Source organism: Eurosta solidaginis, chromosome 3 (genome assembly GCF_040869045.1).
Source record: "Eurosta solidaginis isolate ZX-2024a chromosome 3, ASM4086904v1, whole genome shotgun sequence".
Taxonomy (NCBI): domain Eukaryota; kingdom Metazoa; phylum Arthropoda; class Insecta; order Diptera; family Tephritidae; genus Eurosta; species Eurosta solidaginis.
The window spans coordinates 73490832-73512846 of record NC_090321.1 but is presented as its reverse complement, the minus strand read 5'-3'; the positions used below and the strand labels follow the sequence as shown (position 1 = coordinate 73512846).

Below are 22015 nucleotides of genomic sequence, written 5' to 3'. Positions count from 1 at the left end.
GGAAACGCGTGTCACTCTTGCTCAACTTCGTTCTGGATACTGTAACAGGTTAAACTCTTACCTATCCAGAATCAACCCCGACATACAAAATGTATGCCCCGCTTGCAATGTGTCCCCACATGACACCAACCATCTCTTTAATTGTAATGTGTAACCAACGCCTCTAACACCCCTTTCCTTATGGTCCACCCCTGTTGAAACGGCAAGTTTCCTTGGACTCCCGTTAGAGGATATTGATGACAATTTGTGATCGGTCGCGGCTATTAGGTGGGGCGAGCATTGCTACAACAACAACAACAACATCTGATTTGTTCTACAGGAGAGTAAAGTCATTACCTGGAGCAAGGTTGCGTACGGTCACAGGCGAGTATAACCAAGTCCAGGGAGAAGTGATATGTGAAGTCCTAATTGGGAAGGTTATGGTTTTACACAAATTCGTTGTGGCGGAAATCGTTGATGAAGTCATATTGGGAGTGGACTTCTTGGTTGACCATGACATCAGGATCGATATGCGGAGAAAAATTATGCGCTATAAGAATCAGGACATACCACTTAACTTTAGTTTGAAAAAAGGGTTCAGCAGTAATCGGTTACTGGTGGAGAAGACTCGACAAAGGCCACGAAAGTCAAAAGAAAAGGTTGATGGATCGAATGTGCCAAATAAACCGAAATTAAAAGTACCTGCGAGAAAAAGACCGGCATCGACAAAACCTAATGGACGGACTAAAATGACTGAAATAATTTTTCAGATGGAATGCAAGGGTGGTTTCAAGTCAGCGCGCACTACTGTTGTGAAACGTCCAGACGATAATGATGATGCAAAGTCAATCCGTCAAATGCAAGCTCTGCGAAGAAGTCCATTGGCCAAACAACAGAGTGCGAGGGAACGATCAAGACTAATGAGTAGTAAGATGAAACGCAGGTACAATGAGAACAAAAATTCGGAAGGTTTCTTGGAGGGAGATTTGGTACTGTTATACAACCCTCACCGGCGGAAAGGTGTTCCCTCCAAGATTCGGTGCAGTTGGGAAGGCGCGTAAAAAGTTGTGAAGAAGATCAGTGATACCATCTATCGCATATAAACCACTGGGAAACCACGGATTAGAAGAGTGGTTCATTTGGAAAGGCTGGCAGCTTATAGATCGAGGAATTTGTCTGATAGGGACGATCAGACTTAGGTGGAGGGCAGTGTAACGAATGTTAGCAGCACTGAGCGATGCTATCGTCTCTAAGCCGATGCTAAGCACTGACGTGAATTCACATCCATAGATCAATAATTATGTATGTACATAAACGAAACAATAATTGTGTCTACACATATGTACCATGTTCGTATATGAGCAGCGGAGAGTCAGTGCACAAACACATGCATATATCTGAGATACTCCTATAAGTATGCAATGAGAAAAACTATAAAATTGTGCAATTGTAGTTACAGCTGAGAAGTTTGAGAGCTGCTGGACTAGTAGATTCTGGAAGCGCCTAGAAGATGCGAAGGTTGAAATCAAAGAGTGTAAAAGGCGAAAATTGTAGAGGCGCTGGAATTCAGTTTGCAAGCAGTTTCGACTAAGACGCTATCTAGCGAGCAGGAGCAGTATTATTTTGAATAGTAGAGTTTCATTTGAGCTAGCAATCAGTTTGGTTATTAAGCAAGCTATTCGTTGCACAGTTTGAGTGTTATTGTGAAGTACTTTAATAAAGGCCATTTTGCATTATTACAAATTCGAGTTATTTATTCAACAGTTTAGTGATTCGAACTTAGCAGAGGATTGCAAATAAGAGGATTTGCAAGTAAATTCGTTATAATATTGATACTTGCGACACACTTTACAGTATAAAAAAATATATACTCACACATCACAGCCCTACTCATTGTGTGTTAAATATACATCAGCTGCTGGAAATCACGTTCATTCCGACAGCACTAATAATCAATAGTTACTTTGGTCGGGTGGCTTGGAATCACGTCCTTTCCAACCTCCCACACATCGCTGCCCTACTATTGTGTGTTAAATATACATCAGCTGCTCGAAATCACGTCCATTCCGACAGCACTGAAAATCAATTCCGTTGCTCGGCATCACAGTCCATCCCGACAACTGATTCAATAATATATGTATATACATATTTTATAATACAATTTTGCTCACTATGTATGCTTGTTAATTTTACACTGTAATCCGCATTTATATTCATTCATTCATTCATACTTAGTCTGATTAATTGTAAAATTTGTAGACTAACAAATAAATAAATAAATAACTGTTCCTATGGGAGGGGGGGGGGGGGGACCTCCCTCCTTTTCAAAAACATATAGCTGGTAGATCCTTCTAGACTATTGGCTATATGTGTGCAAACTTTCATCCAAATCCGTCCAGCCGTTCTTGCGTGATTGAGTCACAAATATTTATAATAATATTAGATTAGATTAGATATATATTAGATTAGATAAGCGGTACCCGACAGATGATGTTCTGGGTTACCCTGGTAAACATTTTGGCCGATATCTCGAAAACGCCTTCACATATACAACTAAGTCCCACTCCCTTTTAAAATACTCATTAACACCTTTCATTTGATGCCCATGTCACAAAGGATGAAGGAAAACCGTTCCAAAAAGTCACCCTTGGTCTCCAATTTGGTCGATATTTCCCAAACGTATGTGATATGGAATTAAAAACCAATTATAAACCATCTACGAAACCCTACGAAACCAACGCAGCTAAGCTCTCAGCTGAGTATGTAATGTTCGGCTGCACCCGAACTTAGCCTTCCTTACTTGTTTTTTATTACCGTTTAAGGTAAGGTAAGACTGTAAAAACTCATATATTCGAATAAATAGGTCCACCCTCATGTATTTACACACATATAGATGCCTGCAAAAAATACTTTCATACTTACCTCTACACTTATTGAAGCAACGTATCTTACTTACATAAAGTTATTGCCACGCCACAGAAAATATGAAATACAACAAACAAATGCCGCAATTGCCTTGAAGGTTTTCTTTAGACATTTGTACTTCGACGATAAACTTTTTGCCAATAGGTAGATCTAGGTACAAAACCAAGATTTAAGAAAAACAAGTAAAGGTGTTTAAGTTCGGGTGTAACCGAACATTATATACTCAGCATGAGCTTCAATTGCACATTTCATTTCAGATAAATTACTTTTCTACATAACACGTGGCACCGCCCGTTTAAAAAAAATTTCTCCCCATATCCTCTTACAATAAAACTTGATAAGTGAAATATCATTTATTCAAAACTATTTTTTGCTAAGTTATAGCTTATTATTCTAGTCTACGACCCTTTTAAACTTGTTTTATATCTAAGTTGCCGTGACCTTTAACCGATCCCGTCAGTTTCTACTAGAAATATTTTATACTATAGGGAAAATTTGTGTACCCAATTTTATTACGATCCGTTAATTTTTCTTCGAGTTATGGCTCCCGAAACATAGAAAATTGCTTAGTCATAAAAGGGGCGGTGCCACGCCCATTTTTTTAAATTTGAAGTTTTTCCTATTTATTGTTATAGATCCACTTGGGAAATTAAATTGATATAAGCTATTTTTTGCAAAGATATAGGTTATTTTATTCGTCCACGACCCTTTTAATAATCTTTTATATACAAGTGGGCGTGGTCCTTAACCAATTTCGTTAATTTTTCTTCAAAGCAATCCTTATAGTAAATGTTGCCTTTTTGAATTTTGTTACGATAGGTTTAACGATTTTTGATGTATGATTAATAATATTTGTAAAATTGATTTTATCACAAGTGGGCGGTACCACGCCCATTTTGAAATTTTTTTCAAATTTTTATCAAGAGTCTCAATATCAGTCCATATGTGAAATTTCAACATTCTGGGTGTATTATTTACTAAATAATCAGGTTTTTTGTGTTTTCCAAAATGTTATATATATAAAAAGTGGGCGTGGTTATCATCCGGTTATCATACCAATCTATTCTGAGTCCAGATAAACTCGTGTACCAAATTTGGTGAAGATATCTCAATATCTACTCAAGTTATCGTGTTAACGGAAGGACGGACGGACGTACGGACAAGGCTCAATCAAATTTTTTTTTCGATACTGATGATTTTGATATATGGAAGTCTATATATATTTCGATTCCTTTATGCCTGTACAACCAACCGTTATCCAATCAAAGTTAATATACTCTGTGTGCAAAGCACGCTAAGTATAATAAAAGAGAAAATGCAGGTCCAGGAAATAAGAAACTTATTTCAGTTTTGGGTACCAGAGGCACATCTCAAAGCGGCGTGCTATCTTCTTTGGATACTGGTAGTTAATGAAATTCTAGAAATATTTAGGGCAACAGGAACGAGGATAGTCGGATGGGCCGACGACTTAGTGATTTTGATCATAGGCGATTCCTACCAACGATTAGCGAGCTCATGGATCCGGCAATTTACAGCATTTCGCGCAGGGCAACGCGGGCTGGGGGTTGACTCAACATAAACGGAAATTGTCCTGTTCACAAGAAAAACAAAAGTCCCCTCTAGCTTACCGAGGCTAAATGGCACAACGATTAATCTCCAGTGTGAATTTGGCATGAGGTCAGATGGAAGAAAGCTGTGGCTGTGTAACTACTACTACTGCAAAGGGGCTGTCGGAAAGAGCTGAGGGCTGTGCCCGCATATCATCCACAGCATATACAACGAAGTCAATCGACAGATGCTATAGAGCTCTTGTCTCATGGAAGGTGTTAGAAAAAGAACAATCAACATACGACTGGGACGGTGCAAAAGCTAGCATGCGTGGGTATGTCAGGCGTAGTGAACAGCGCACCCCAGGAAGGTTTAAAAGAAGTTTGTCACTTGATGCCTGTACAACTTTTCGTGCAGGAATTGGCCGAATAAGGGGCTTTACGACTAAAATAATCCAACAACCGAATACGAGCACGCGACTATATTAGATAACATGACAAGGCGACGATTAAACATTAGGGGCATTACAATCTACACAGGGGCCCGAAAATGGTAAATAGAACTGGAACAAGAATGTACTCAAAGAATCTACTTGTAACTTAATCGTGCCGATTTTCTGACTTATGTAGTGCCTTCCAGGTGGAGATTTATGCCACAGAGAAGGCAGCCAGGCTGCTCCAGGATAGTACGGTGCCAGATATGGATGAAACGATGTTTGTCGACCGCCAGGCCGCCTTAAAGGCATTAGTATCCAACGTTATAAAGTCGGTTATCGTGCGCTGGCTTTCATAAGACATCTAAATGTATCCCTTTGTTGCGTACCGGGGCACAGCTATATTGAAGGGAATAAATTTGCAGAATAAGGAAGTGAACAGCTCTGTGCGACCACCGGTTGGTTATCTCCTGAGAAAGTCGAGGAATATGAGATTAGGGAACGGACTCGCTGTGAACCAACCGAGATGATTGCGAGGTCTCAAGGTCATTATGCTAAGTTTGGATATGAAATGAATTAGCTTCCTTCTCATCAAAGACCATTGCGCAAGGGCACAAATTGTCCGACGTTCTTGGAGAGTTAGGGAAGGTGGTGGTAGATATTTCACTCCTACTTAAGGCCATCATAGAAAGCAAGTGATTCGTACACTATTATTAGGAAGTAATCTGGTGAGACGAATGTGCCGCCGCGATTAGGGGCGTACGAGTGTAAAACTCGTAAAAAAAACTTTGCGACTTCCTTCGCCGTCAACTGATGCATGCAAACTCGAATTAAAAGAACTTGGAGAGGTTGAATGATAGTTAGATTTAATTATGATTTAAATGCGTTCATTTGTTTACCCGAAAATATTTATTTTTATTTATATCAAACAAAAGATTATGTGTGCGTGTCAGTGCTGCCATATTTGTGCTTCAAAGGAGCAAAAACTAGTGCATGTTTTGGTCAGTTGGTTCCAAATTTTTTAGGCCGCTATCATGTTGCAGGCGCAGGGATCCAAATATTTAGGAAATCCATACAGCCCATATGAAATATTGCGGACGATTTTAGAAAGATGTCTTATTCAGAAGCATAGATGAGGGCCCGAGCCATTTTTAAAACAGGAGAAAAAATCCGATAGGTGGTACTCTGGGCGATATTTAGAAATTTCATATCAAACGGGGGAGTTTCGCGAACAAGTTTTAAGAAACTTTCCATTGAGTTACAAAGTTAGAACATCACACATGATTAGAACATCACAGATGGCGCACAGGTCGAGATAACAAAGTATTCAGAGGAGACTTGGAAGCTTTCGAAAGATTTCCATATAATTTCCTTTAACAGAATGGAAGGGAGCGTCTTACGATCAATTAAGGAAACTTTTATTTGAGTTACAAACTTGAAACTTCAAACCTAGTTTAGAAGACAAAGACTTTGTGGACTATTATATAAAAAATAGTATTAATGGTGTCAATCTCCTGTGTAGTAAGGTTGCCTTTCAAACTGGTTAATCCCACTTCCTTTCCTGGAAGTGCACCAGTGATGGAACGATATTTCGCTATTGGTGATTACATCGCCGTAAATGAAAAATCGCTAATAGCGATAGCTATTGCTATCCAAATATATCAGTGATTGGCATATTGGCAACATTTCGCCAATAGCGATATTTCTTCATGAAGCTATATTTCTTCATTCGGCTGTGTTTGCTTTTAGATAGTTTGCTCTCTCAGGCGACGTTATTTTGAATTGATATTTTTATAAACGACGTTTTGATCTGGGCCCGTATTACGTGTTACGATCCGTGATCGAAACTCATTTTTTAAATCACAATAGATCTTAAAAGGTGGATAGTATTAATGGCATATTTCAACTAGCGACAAATAGTACTCGTTAGATCCATTCTTTATTATAATTACAAAAAAAAAAGTTTGACAGTTTCATAGTTATTACTTGGGTGAAAATGGTTTTCAGTCACTGATCGTAACACGTAATACGGGCCCTGAATGGCTGCGAAAATTTGGTGGTATTAATTTATTAAAAAACCGTTTTAATACCGAGTGAAAGATGAGAGCAAACTATGGTAAAAAAAGCAGTGAAATGTGGCAATTTTTTTATTGTAAGAGTCCCCGTTCATACACATAAATATTTCATGAAGTGTATGAAAGAGATTAAATGACTGAATTTTTTTGTTTTGAATTACAAATGACACTAAATAGACCTGGGTCTTTAGACTTGGTCTAAGATTGGTTGCCTGTGTAATTCCTAAGTTAATACTTCTAGGCAGTAACCGTTAGCAGTTATTAGAATTATAGAAATATATATCACTCGTCTTATTGTAAACAGATTAACTCAAACTTTAGGTTTTTTGGGAGAATGCAATTCAAGTTTTGTCATATTATATGGTTTAATTCTCCGGCTAATTGATAGGGCACTGAAGTGGGTGGCTAATTTTCTGTCTAAGAATATTTTTATAATAGTTTGAAGAATTTGTTATATTTTTGCTCTGCATTTTTCATTAAAAATTAATTCACTTTACTATAAAAACATTATGCAGCCAAATACAAATTTCATAATAAATTCATACGGAGTATTTCTGAATACATCGGTGTAGTATAAAAATAGTAGTAATAAATCATGTTTTTATGGTGTTACATATACAGATTTATTTCGGATTGATTCATCTTACGTTTAATAATGAAAGCATTTTCAATTACCAAAATTTATAAAACAAAGATGCATAGACATCTATTTCCGCTAGTTTCATCTCATGGAGTGTAATATGAGACTGAACATAATGTCGTCAGTCAGTTAATAATATTGTATCATAATATCTTAGAAAATTAGAATTTCACATTACGTCAGTTTACAATGAAAGGTACATATTTTTTTCTTTTTATTCCAATTTTGGTCCATATATTCTCTATAATAAACTAAATTAATGTATAACATTCAATCTACTCCGGTAAACCAACTTAGACATTCTTTTTTATATCCAATTTTACAAATTGCAGATTCGCTTATTAAAAATAAATTAAAGTGATCGCTATAGCTGTAAAAAATAGCCCCGATTCAAAAATCGTCATATCTATTTTCACTGATAGCTCAAAATAGCTGTATCGTCCATCGCTATCAGGGACCGACCTATTCTAAAAAATCTAATTTACAATGCAATTGGATATTTGGGATACCTTTTTCAATTAAAGTTCCAAGGACGGACCTTTTGAAAAACCCGTATTCATGGTTCGACCTAGAGTGAGAAGAATATGGTAGAGGGAATGTAAAGAGTAGGTGGGCTGGGTCGGCGAGAAAGACAGGGAAAGGCATAAAAAGAGGGAGGGGAAAATGTTTTTTTTTCGATTTTGGAGATTGGGGCTCGAACCAGCACTCCTGCCATGATCGTTCTGACGGTCAAAGCTATGTTTCTATAGTTCAAAACTGTTTACCCATTCAATTTCTCCTTAATACCAAAAGCCATGGATTGCCATAGAAAAACACGCTAAGTAGAGGTTAGTTCAATCTAGGTGAAAAGGGAGAATGTGATCACGTACTAGTGATGGGGCGTAAGAATAATTGGTAAGGTTCGCTCACAAAGGATTTATGTTTGATATCAGAATTTAAAAGTTGATCCATAATTAAATTGACTCCTCCAATTGGCATATTTCCTACAAATGACAGGTAAAAAAAAATAACAGTTGAATGACACAAGATAATCGCTGATGGGCTCTTCGAGCAGGGTTTTCATAAACATAGATAATAAAGACTTGGAATAGAAGGAATGTGCCTTAGATGTCACTCCAGACATTTTCGAACAATACCTACTACGGGCGGCACTGTTCACAGAACTCATAGCAGCAAGAAAGCTGGAACATCAAATATTATAAAAAATTCTGGCAACACGGTTATGTACATGCAAGTTCTTACAGACACATATTGGTTTGCCGTAAGTGAAATCGGCACGCGACACGCAATAATTGCAAAACTCATTCCTTGGTTTTTTAGCGTTACTAAATATATGAGTATGTAGATATACACACATACATGTATAACCTCTTCAGACCCTGGGTACACATATGTGCACTTTTAATTTCATACAACTTAATCATCTTAGTGACATCTTATGGTAAAGGTTTGTACTACAAATTCTTCTAAAGCTATCAAAGTATCCACTATTTATCACTAGTTGGCCCTAAACATTTATTTTTTTTGTATTTATCTAATTTGAATTTGACAGTTGAGAATTTTTGCAAGGGACGCCTACTCACTAACTTTGAAATTCTATAAAAAATCAATTGTTCACTTTTTTTTTGGTAATTCAAAGTGGATACTACAGTTGAAGTGTTGGATTATCGTGTGAAAAGGTAAGTTTTGCGTTTCTCTTAATTCTACCCGCATAACTTTTCCTTATTTTCTGTGGTGCACATATGTGTGCCTCAGGACTAAACATTAGTTTTGTGTAATGTATGACCGATTTTCAGTTTCAACATGGACGACCGAGAAATTGAGGCTTTATTGGATGATAGCGACGTGGACTTCTCTGGAGATAGCGATGATGAGTACCTACCTTCAGATGTCATGGAAACGGACAGCGAAGAAGGTGCAGATGTCATGGAAATGGGTGGCGAAGAGGGTGGAGATGTCATGGAAATAGATGACGAAGAAGATGCAGGTGTGGAACTGGTACAGAACGAGACGAATTCAGGAGAGGAATCGCAGAATACACTGCGTTCAGCGTTGTGGCGCACTACTGAAATGACTCCTCGTGGGCCAGATATTTCAGAGGATGTACTTGTTTCGGAGGGTACTTCAGACATGAATATATTGTACTGCTTTTTTGAGTATCTGGGCCTAGAATTCTGGGAGTTAGTAGCAGAGCAGAGCAACCTATATTCGGCACAAAAGCGGGATTTAAAATCGTTGAACACGAACGCTATTAAAATGATTAAATTTGCAGGCGTGCACTTGATGATGGGCAACCTCAAATATCCTCAAGGTAAGCTTTACTGGAATAGAGATTTATGTGTGCCTATTATTGCGAATACAATGAACCGAGACAGATTTTTTGAGCTTCGAAATTATCTCCACTTTGTAGATATAAATAAGCCAAATGCCGATGACAAACTATGGAAAATAAGACCACTAATAGACCCCATATTGAAGAAATGCCATAATTTTCCAGAATATGTCCATAGACGAACAAATGATTCCATTTCCAGGACGATGTGAATTTCGCCAATATGTGCCATCTAAGCCAAATCCTCTTGGTCTTAAGAACTTTGTACTGGCTGCCCGAGATGGGCTGGTGTTGGATTTTGAGATTTATGTTGGCAAAAATACTCTACCACAAGAGGTTGTGAAAAGTCTAGGACTAGGAGCAGACATGGTACAAAAACTTTGTCGCACAATTGTAAACAGCTGTGTCCTGTACACCGACAGGTTTTTTACTAGTCTAAAACTGGCCGAGCTTTTGCTAGAAAAAAATGATTTTTCTGACTGGGACTGTGATGATAAATCGCATTGGCCCAGTAACAAAGAAACTGAAGGCTGATAAGGCTCTGCGACGAGGACAGTGGGATGAAAAAGTAAGGAGTGACGAACGAGTATGTGTCGTCAAATGGATGGATACAAAGCCTGTAACAACGATGTCGACATGCACAGGAGGTACTCCGGCAGATACCTGTAAACGTTGGTGTAAAAAACAAAAGCGAAAAATTCATGTAGATCGGCCAGCAGCTATTAGAAATTACAACACCTGTATGGGTGGGATTGACTTATGCGACAGGCTAATTGCTTACTACCGGTATAGTATGCGAACAAATAAATGGACAGTTAGAACTTTCTGTCATTTCCTTGACCTAATTTCCGTCAATTGTTGGATTATGTACAGGCGTTGCTGTGCTGAAGAAGACATCCAACGCAAGGACAAATTAGAACTACTCCCATACAGACTTAATCTGGCCAAAGCGATGATGAACTATGAAGGCGGAAGAGTTGAACTTCCTGGAACTAGTTCTCGTTCTAGCACCAGTGCCTCGAAAAGATCCCGTTTGAATGTTACAGACGACGAATTAGACTATGTCGGTGAGCTTCCTGCAAAGAAACGCCGCCGATTATTCAATAGCCACAATCCGAAACCAGACTGGACAATATCGGTCATCAGCCGAGATTCGTAGACAATAACTTCGCCTCAAAATGTCGTCATCCGAAGTGCTCTTCACGCTGCCGTACCATTTGTGTAAAATGTAATATCTACCTATGTATTTTAAAAAATAAAATCTCAACTCGAAATAACATAAGTGAGACCTGAAGTACACATATGTGCACCCGAAAAAAAAATTAAAACCATGTTTAGATCATGCTCGGGTCTGAAGAGGATAAAAATCCATATATTCATAAAAAATTATCTCAAAAATCACTTTTTCACCAAAAAATTGGAGCCTTATATAAGACTTTTTTCATATGGCCAAAAGGCTTTTAGCATCAGGCATTAATTCTATGAGGAACATTTGTTGTTTGGCGTACTCCTTATAATAATCCTTATTTTTCTGTACTTATGTCATCGGGCATAAAGTTTATCTGAAAGACAACGTTGTGTATAAGGCTTATAGTCCATCTTAAATATGGGGTACATAAGGAACTATTACAAGCCATACATATTTTGTGCCGACTCCGAACGACATCTGCAAGGCAGATGATTTTTCACTGAGAATCTTTTCATGGCAAAAATACATTCAGTGAGCTTTGCTAAATCACTGCAGAGTGGCATCTCCGCTTAGAAAAACTTTTTTCTAATTGAAGAAATTTGTTTCTAAATTTTTGCTGTAGCTTTTCCCGGGGCTTAAACACAGGATTTTCGATGTGTTTGGTCTAGCTGCATTACTTTTAATATGTTTTACCTCCAATTATCTCTCCTCCTCTCTCCCCCATTTCTTTGTCCTTTTATTCACTCCCCTCTCTGTATCTCTTTCTGCCTCTAATTTTTTGCCATTCCTTCTTTACTCTCATATATGTAGTACTCCTATATTGCTAAAAGAAAATGCTCGCAATGAGTTTTGATTTCGAATTCAAAACAAGACAGTCTACAAACATGATTCAATTACTACAGGTTTGTTCTCCAACGATGACAGAGCTTTGACACTCCCAACTTTGAAAATCTGGACGTGTTGCTTTTACGAAGTATGGAAACGGGGAATAATTCAATCCCCCTCAGCGAAAACTGTAGTAGCAAAGTACCTTTAGTAGTATATTAATAGTGATAATAAATTTGTAAATGCCAACAGGTTTTGAGGGAAATAATTCACTACTTTTCTACTAAATATTTCGTGAGTAGGTTAGAGTTATGTTGGTTTCTTCATTATTTCAGAATTTTTTTGAAGAATGCTATCTCATAATTTGTTTCAAAAACTCCCTATGTGAGCATAAGTTGAATGCATTTTGACATAAGGGGGAGTTAAAGAAGAGCATTCTGCGATAAGGCCTTCTTCAACCAAATTCTGATATAGGGCGTTTTTGTGACAAATCCTGAAATGGGAAATTTTTGAAAAGTATTTTTAGATAGGACGATTTTGAATTGGTAGCCGGCTTCGGGTGATACTGAACTGACAAAAAAAAATTCAAGAAAATGGCTTAGGTTGAACTGGCCGGTCCATGAGGACCTCACATAGACTGATTGAGTCCGTAGTGTTAAGAAAATGGCTTATTCTCTTAGAAATTTATATTCCGGCCTTGACTTTGGTAGAAGTGTTAAGCTTTTGTGCGGTCCTGCTACACAGGGAGTATTTACATTTTTATTATATTTCCGTTTAAGTATTCATGGACGTGTTCCGGATAAACCGTTAATTTAGAATATTCGAAACACGTTCGTTTGGTACTACCCTACGAGGTCCGAATATTCCAAATAAAAAATTGTTGCAAGGAATTATGTAGTTCAGTACTTATCAGGTATTTGTAAACTGATTGCTTCCTATTTCTACTACTAATATTTTTCGAAAAATCGCATAGAAACAACACAGTTAACAGATGTCAATGCGATTTGGAAGCAAAATGGCTGCAATTGTCAAAAAATTTGTCAGCCGAGCAAAACCCTTGTGATTGAATCATGGTCTACAAAGAACAAGACAAGAAAAATTTTAATTTAGGTACATTCGATTATTGAACACAAAAACAAAACCATTCGAACAGCAATATAGCGGCACCCCGATGTTTGTGAGTGTACCTAGCCTGACGCAGCAATATAGGAGTATTACATATATGTTTACTCTCTACCTCCATCTCCTTCTTCCTCCCCCGCTCCATATATCCCTATCACCCTTCGTCTTCGTTTAACATCTTCGTCTATATCATTGTGAATGATGACAAAGTGTGATCTCTTCTGCATAGACGTCAAAATTCCAAAGTGATTGGATCACCTGATTCGTATTTGACTATCGCTGTCTCATTCTGTATCTCTTTCTATCACCCGCTGAAGATAGACGCCGCCATATTGAACAGCCTGTCAAAATGCTGAAAAGTAGCCATATTGAACAGCCTGTCAGGCAGTTGACAGATAAGATAACACACTTTGTCATCATTCACAATGGTCTATATCTCCGTCCTTCGTTTCTCTTCTCTCTAGTTTTTTTTTATTCTGCTCCATCCCTTATTCCCAGTCGCAGTCCCAGTCCCAGTCACAGAGAGTTGTATGTATTTTTGAATGCTGTGTATGAAAAATAGATAATATCCGATTCTCAGACGTACTCAACATGCTCCCAAAAAAAAAGTCTTTGACATGGTAAATTAGAGCATGTCACTGCAAGACCTGGTAGGGTCTGCCCTTCCTCCCAGTCTTAAATGGTGGTCTGCTACTATCTGCGTGGTCGGCAGGCATCGGCGCAGTTCAGGAACCGAACATCAAAATCCAGAAGAATTTATCAAGGGGGATTACTGGATCGTGTCCTATCCCCACAGATAGCATTGGGAATAAAACAAGTATATCTTATCCGTCAACTGCGTTTTGGCAGCGTTTTGACAGGATGTCCAATATGCCGGCGCAGAAGATCGGCGGGCGATGGGAAGAGATACAAAATGAGACCACGATAGTCAGTTAAAAATCAGGTGATCGGTTCTATTTGTAATTTTAACGTCTATGCGAAAGTTATCACACTTGTCTTATCGACAATGGCAGACCGATCCATTTATTTTATATTTTTTATTTATTTTATTGATAAGGCTTATTTGCAGCGTAAATAAGCCTAAAATAAAGCGTTGTTAAAAAGCGTATGATGTACCATATTTACCTTATTCTATGGTTTATCTATCGGAAGTGAAACTAGTATTAATTACTTCTTGCTTACAACCGCTTATGCCAATTTTTACTGTGTATGATGAATGTGTGTATGTATTGAAAGTAAACATATTAAAACGTTGATGAGTGTAAAATATTTACTTGCAAATGAGTAAGTAAGATAGTAAACGTGAAAAAAGTTTGCTCAGCATTATTGCTCATGATCTTGTTTAGCCCCGTAGGCAGGGTAGTCACTTATCAACGAGTTTATTCTATAATTGATCTTAAGTTTGGCGGTTGACAGGTCGGGTTGCATAGCTGATACAAACTATGAAAAGGACGCAGCGCTGTTACGAAAAACAAACGGTTACAAGCGCGTCGGTTAATGAAAAAAAATAACATAAATCGTTGTCTGTATCCTCAAAACTGAACAAAATAAAAAATTAAAAAACAAAAAGGATATACAATTTGGTAGCTGAAAATTTAGAACCGAAAAATCACAACCTTAAAATGAAAATTTTAGTTGTAATTAGAGTTCAAACCAAAAATTTTAAAAGTTTTAAAAGCCCTAAATAAAAATCAAAAAAAGAAGTTATCAGTATAAAAGCTAAATAATCTTTCAGCATTAAATAACCATCAAAATTTTTATTTGTTTTCAACCATTCTAAACTTTTTTATAAATTATTAAAAAAGAAAAACAGATCTTAATTTAAAGTAAAAATTTTATTTTCAAAATCTCTTCTTCATGTACAAAGATTCAATAAATGAGGCAATATGAGTGAGAATGAGAGTCGGAGTGTGAGTGAATTTTCGGGCAGGACAACTTATGCTGGTGGGAGATAAAACAAAAAACTCATAGCTAAAGTGCGTTTCAAAAACTAGGTGGAAGAACTTCAACTAAAAGTTTAATATCACAGATTTTAGCGTATTTAAAATATAAAGTTTAAGAGATGAAAGCCAGTAATTTAAATTGGAAGATAAACTGGAAAACAAAATATAGAAATTAGCAATTAAAATGGGAAAATAATAGATTAAATGCAAAAATAAGCATTTCAAATTACAACATTTTTAAACTAAGGCTGTGTGCGAGTTGACCTAAATTTCTACCTAAATAGAGAAAAAACCTAAATCACTGGAAAAGGTCTATAAGGCAGTGCAAAATAAAAATTTAGACTTTTTATGAGCATACTTTTCAACCTAAATTCAAATGTGAAATTTCAAAAACAAAAATATCGATTTTTCAATATTGTATATGCAAATAAATGGCTCTTGTCCATTAAATTTAAGTTAATCATAGATCATGGAGCGATGATCCCTGCTGCGATTAAGGTCCGATCGATTGTACGTGATGGTGAGCTCAAATTTATTCAAGCTGATGTTGGCGTCTCAAGAATTGGATCATTCTCAAATATGGACCACAATCTGAACATGTTTGGCAACCAAGTGCACTAATTGACCTAAGGAAGTTATTGGAGGTCCACAAACATCACAGTATTGAATTCGAGATTGTGGAAAAGGTCAAAACGGAGCCACTGCATTTCTTGTAGTGCTATCTTGGGATAGGTACTTACCGCGGACCCTAATTGACCTCTATTCTTTTTAAGCATGAAAACGCGTCAAAATTACCAAATTTCCCGTATTGTTATTATTTTCTTAACAGAAATAAACAAATTAGGTTTTCAAATCAACTCGCACAGTTTTGACAGCTTTTTGCTAAATTGTTGCAGTGCTGTTAAGTTCCAGTGGAATATTAGTTTAGGTACCTAAAATTTAGGCGAAATCGCACCCAGCCTAAATGCTAAAATTAAGGAATAAATTTAAAGTTTGAATTCAATTAAATTCCGAAAATTTGAGAAATCGCCATTCAAATTCGGACCCCAACAATCAAATTTCAAAATCTAAAAGCTAAAACTAACGGCGTTCAGAGTTTTGTGCATTTAATGTTGGAAACGTTGCTAAAAAAATATTAAGTACGGGTTCTGTACAACTTTTTTTCATTTTTTTTTTTTCAAGTTTTGTTTTTTATTAACAGTTGCTGATTTGCTATTCAGTGTTGCAAAAATATACTGCAGTTTTTGATGTTGCGTTGATGGGCAGCGGTTTGTCAAGCGTCGAGATCTGAGACTGCTCAGCTACAGAAGAGATATCATCAGCGAAGCTTAATGCTTAAAGAGAATAGAAGCAATCGTTTTATACATTAATTATTAAGAGTGGTGAGAATAGTCTTTTTTATAGAAAAAAGGGAGTCCGAACTATCAAATGTGTTTGAGTGAGAGTTATAATCTTGGCATAAGCACCGAAAAGGTTCATTTAGTTCGAAATTCGTTCTACATTGTTTCAGCAGGAGAGGTTTGAAGTGTCTCGAAGTCCGAGAGGGAACACAAAAGCTCACTGCATTCAGAAGGAATGGGCTTGAAATCGATCCATTCAGTAGTTTTGTCATAAATATTACACCAACATTTCCCTTCGACTAGCAAGAGTTGGAAGATTGATAAGCTTTAATCGATTAGTATAAGGTGTAAGATTATATAAAGAGTACAATTGAAAATTTCTTAAGGCAAATAGTAAAAATTGTTTTTGTATTGATTCGAGACTGTCTGCATGGACTTGATAACGCGGATTCCAGATTACTGAGCCATATTCTAATATTGGCCTAACTAATGTTGTAAAAAGTGCTTTAGTTACGTAAGGGTCATTAAATTTTTTGACCACCGTTTAACAAATGCAAAAACACATTTGCCTTTAATCACTGTAGCATTAATATGAAGGTTGAAGCTAAGTTTGGAATCCATCATGACTCCCAAGTCAACAAAATTATTTACAATTTCTACACTATAGTTGTTAATTGTATATGAAGCTGACGACAAAATTCTCCGAGAAAACACATAAGTTTACATCTTTTAAGATTGAGCGGCATATAATTTACATTGCACCAGGTAACCAAGTGATTTAAATCCGTTTGAAGCAAGGAATGTTCCTCAACAGACGCGTATGATTTCAAAAGTTTTACATCGTCAGCGTACATCAAGATTTTTGAGTATTTTATTGTATTGGATAAATCGTATGCTTATTTACAATAACATAGCAAATGCATATCCGTATATTTTGTTAGTGTATTGCAGTTTGCAAATGCAATGATGCTACACCATTTGCACAAAATCCGGAACTTTCTTAGCACACAATCATATGTATATATTATTTCTAATTGCTGTTTCTATATACGGGTCCCTTTTTCGCTGTTATTTGAAATCCAAATCTATAAATAAAGTTTTGGTTGTAAAGATGGAGATTCGGGCTATTAGCGAGCTTTGGCCAATTTTGGTCGTAGTGCTTTTGTTTAGATATATTTTATTAAAATAATTTTTTTTAAATAAACAATTGTGAGCACACAAAGAAATCTATTTGTATTATGGCACTATTGTGAATATTTGCACTGCATTACCGGCAGTTGCTACCACACGCTAGATGGCAGCGCAAGGTTAAGTTTTAATTTATAGATAGAACAGCTGATTTCCGTTGATATTTGATAAGAGACTTTTATATTGGTTGCGCAAGATGCGCACGGGTCCGGCGCAAGGACCTTTTGCAGTTTTCACTATCTTTTTATGAAAGCACGGTCCATAAAAAATAAAACTCAAGAACTTACGCAATTCGAATTTTGCCGAATCTTCTGAGCATGCTGTTTTGTAGATTATTGAATTTTAGTTCAATGAAGTGTTAATCTTAATCCCCTAAAATATGTTATGATTTTTGAAAATTTATTTTGTCAGCTGAGTTGACAAACTTGTGAATGTAATGTTTTTATAAGGAAGAAAGCTGACAAAAAAAATTTCAAGAATCAAAACATGGTTTGGGGGATAAAGGTTAACACTTTGTTAAAGTAAACTGCAATAATCTACAAAACTGCATACTCAAAAAATAACTAAAAATTTTTAGTAAATATTTTAAAATTTAACTTACGATTCGTGTTTCGAATTTTATATTTTTCGAAACAAAAGTTTTAAGGTAAAAACTTCAAATTTAATTTGCATACTAAACTTTGAAATAAGCACACAAATTTGGGGAATATGTAGCAAAATTTCAGGATTAAGAATATGAGAGTTCGAAACTAAAAACTTACCACATGTCCTAGTAATCATCGCCGTTTGTCAACTTACAATTTTTCTCTAATATCAATTACAAAAACCATATATATAAAGCAATATGAGCAAAGCTCGCAAATTAAATACATATGCTAAAAACTTACCTTTAAATTGAAAAACTAAAATTTTTAAACAAAAATATTAAATTCATAAATAAGAACATTTTAAATAATAAATTTAAAACAATTAAAGCCTGAATATACAAATTCATACCAAAGCATTTTAAAAAAATAAAAAATAAAAGTTAAACCGAAAACTTACAATAGTTAGCAGAAAGTAACAAAACAAAAATTAAACATTAAAAAATACAAAAGAACAAAATTAATGGAAAAATCAAATAATAAATATGAGTGAAAAACAAAATACAAAGTTAAAAAAAATTTATAAATTAAATAAACATGATAACGTATGTAAGTTATAATTTGGCAATTAATAGACAAAAATTTAATTATTCCAGCTCAATAAAAAAAAAAATTGTTTCGAATTTATTAAAGTCAATTAAAAATCAGGTTTGTGATAAAATATTCATAAATTTTGTTTTACGTGTTTTAGTGCATTCCTGAGCAATCTCACATCAATACAAAGTGAGATGAGTTGAAATAGTTTATATATTATCCACTATTTTCATAATGCTGGATAAATACACAAATCTATTATTGCCATGCAGTCTGGGATTGATATGGATTTGGTAAGTTATAATTTATATTAAAATAACTCATGAATGTACATTAACCTGAATCGATTTGTATGGACGAAAGCTAACCGATATCGCGCCATCGAAAAAAAAAAAAATTCGCAGGCTCGAAAATTATTTATTTGGGTATGCGTAGTGGAAATTTTTTTCCTGAGCCCAAATCCTATCGAAAAATCGATGGCGCGATATCGGTTAACTTTCGTCCATACAAATCAATTCAGGTTAATGTATGTATCTGTTTTCTGTTGTAGTCTCTCAAATAAGGATCTGTATTTCAACCATTGCTTTGTGATCTTTAACTTGGAATATTTTTGCTTCACTATAAAAGTGAAGAGCCGATATAAATTTGTAATAGCAGTACTCCACTCTGCCTTGTCAGCACATGGATGGGATGTGGCGAATTATATATGGTTATAAGGAAATAATAGTCATTGTTGAGCTAAAACAGAGCTATTTCGGTCCTAAGACCTGGCTGCCGTGAGAATATTCTGAGAGGAATGTTCTGGCAGACCTGCAATATCGTCCACTGAGGTTGCAATACTGTCCGATTTACGATCCTTGTCTTTGGTTCAGTTTAAGCAAATCTATTTTGCTACTTCGTAATGTTATAACGGTGGCTGCCGCATCGAAAGTGCCCCACAAAGAAACATACTTCGGGCATGCACCAGGAAATCTGGATTTCATCCTTATGGAATTTAAGGGTTAGGTTGCTCAATAGGATTAACAGTTTTATATATAAATAAATAAATTAATAATTGGGTCGATTTTACTCCGAGGAAATTTAGGCCGACTTCTCTTCCAATTTGCGTCCTGCTCGTACAATCGGACAATTTCTCTAAATTTTTTATACCGACTCCGTACGGCAGCTGCAAGACTGATGAATTCTCCCTGAGAAGCTTTCTATGGCAGATATTAACTCAAGATTGTTTGTCAAACCACTGCCGAGTGACAACCCGCTTAGAAACACTTTTCTATTTGAAAAAACTGTTCTCAATTTTTTTATGGACCTTAGGTGTGGTAGGCGGCGTACGCTACCACAACACCACGGCTGCAGCTAGCTATCAGTCTCATACCATCTTTTGTATGGTGTCTCTGGTTTCTCCTCTAGACGCTATGCTGTCTATAAGAGTGTTCTCTAGATCATTTTCCCCGCTTTGTGAAGAAGGTTTGAAGTCTGCTTCGGGCGTTCTTGCTTTAAAATATTTGTTGGATATATAAACAATTGACAGTAAGCCTAGTTATAAATGTGTCTTTAGATCACGTGCAGTCAATTGACCTAGTTTAGAACTAGCGCAGAACTATACCATTAAGAGGTGGTACTAGTTCTAGTTCTGTCAGTGAGTGCAGTGCTTTCAACAGATACCTTTAACATTTGGGGTATTTACGCCACCCTTGTTATCAGCTTAATTGCTTAAATTCTAATTTTTAAGCAGATAAGTTGATAAAGACCTGACCTTAATACCCCTATGTAATGAACTACGAAATGGCAAACCTTTTGAATGTGTTTTTAACTAGGTCAGCCGTAAGTAGTTCTGAAATAGCTAGCTCAAACTTAAGCGTAATTCGTACAATTGTAGCTACCAACTGTCCCGATCTGCATATGATTAGCACCAGTTCGGGGATAGTCATTAAATCTAGTGCGAAACTGGTGCTGTGCGTGACTGCTGCTTAAGACTGAGGCAAGCTGTTCTTCGTTGAATGACTTCATGCTGGTGTCTTTACGAATAACGTGTAGGTCGAGTGAGTATGGCTGGTTAGCGTGGCGAGACTCCAATGGATCAATTAAGCATCGATGCGCAGCTTTGAACTAACCAATGAGAAATTACCGGAGAAGTAATGTTTGATAATGAGAGCCCAGATCAAAGCGCCTGTACTGTTATTTGCATGCGATGTGTTTAAATATATAATGTGTTCGATATCTTTGAGTTCCTTCAACTTCAGCAGCGGAATGAACTAAAGTATGCCAATCCCTTTGTCCCGCATTGATACAAATAGTTCATTGTTCCATTAGTTTACATTTCTTTAAAGCAGACTCTGCCGAGATGCAATTGTATTTTTCTACTATTTACTTTCTTGGGCCAGTGACGAGAGGTACGTAATTTGATAAGACTCAAGAGTCCCCTCCGTCCCTGATACATCGTAAGCCGAACCACACCGCACTAGCGCCAGCCGATAGGCGAGAGCGGAACTGAGAATCTACAATGTTTGGCATCTTGGCACCGTCCATGGCTTAATTCGGCGGTTGTAGTCTTTATGGCATCGCTGTTCACATAGCGCTTTCCCGCACTTGAGTTGGTTCGTTTTATGGCGGCACTCTTCTCTGCTTCCTTCTGACCCGTACGCGGCCTGCTATTCTGGGCGCTCTATAATTTACTTTGGGTAGCTCCGAGTAAAGTTTTGAGTAGAATAATTGAAGAGGTGTGATATGTAATATTTGTGTACTCTTTTTTTTAATCTTATTTTCTATAATTACCTTACCCTAAGGAACTCAAGGAAGATGAAATACTTCGTTGAGTGTATGTCACTGATGCATAACCATGGTGAGCCGAGGATTTTTTGGCTTTTTCTCAAAAGAGCCCTGTTATAACATTTCTTCTTTGGGGTCTAAATTTATATTATACTGATTGAAAAACTTCTTCCTTCCCTCATTAATTAACTTCTAGAAGTTTTAGTATATATTTTCTTTAATTTTTTTAGGCTGACTGATTCAACGGATGCCTTAGCGAACTACACGGCAAAACCCCGCGTAGTCCTTCCTCCAAATTATGTCAAGGGTAAGTAGTTACCTATGAGTATATCAACTAGTAAACTACCTAAATTCTCCAAGGAGTTTATAACAGTCATACGTTTTATTTTGTTTTTACATTGCAGAAATGAGACCACCTTCGAAGAAAGGTTCTCCAGTGATAGTAGACTTTAGCATATTTGTCGTAGATATTAATTCAATCAATGTAGAGGATATGGACTTTAGGTAAGTCGAAAGATGCTCTAAGAATATT

The 22015-nt window shown here is 36.5% G+C and overlaps 1 protein-coding gene across 16 annotated transcripts in view; it reads left to right on the top strand.

The window, feature by feature from the left end:
• Positions 1–22015, top strand: part of alka (alkaliphile) — a 169883-nt gene that overhangs the window by 104508 nt on the left and 43360 nt on the right. For 5 of the 16 annotated variants that reach the window (XM_067772324.1, XM_067772321.1, XM_067772320.1 and 2 more), the window contains exons 2-4: positions 18875–19010; positions 21714–21790; positions 21888–21987. In XM_067772324.1, the coding sequence (XP_067628425.1) occupies positions 18952–19010; positions 21714–21790; positions 21888–21987 (236 nt within the window). In that variant the 5' untranslated portion in view covers positions 18875–18951. Of the gene's footprint in view, positions 1–14484; positions 14652–14985; positions 15045–16935; positions 17117–18312; positions 18733–18874; positions 19011–21713; positions 21791–21887; positions 21988–22015 lie in introns of those variants that run through there. The other 11 variants (XM_067772314.1, XM_067772311.1, XM_067772313.1 and 8 more) reach the window with 11 other exon arrangements.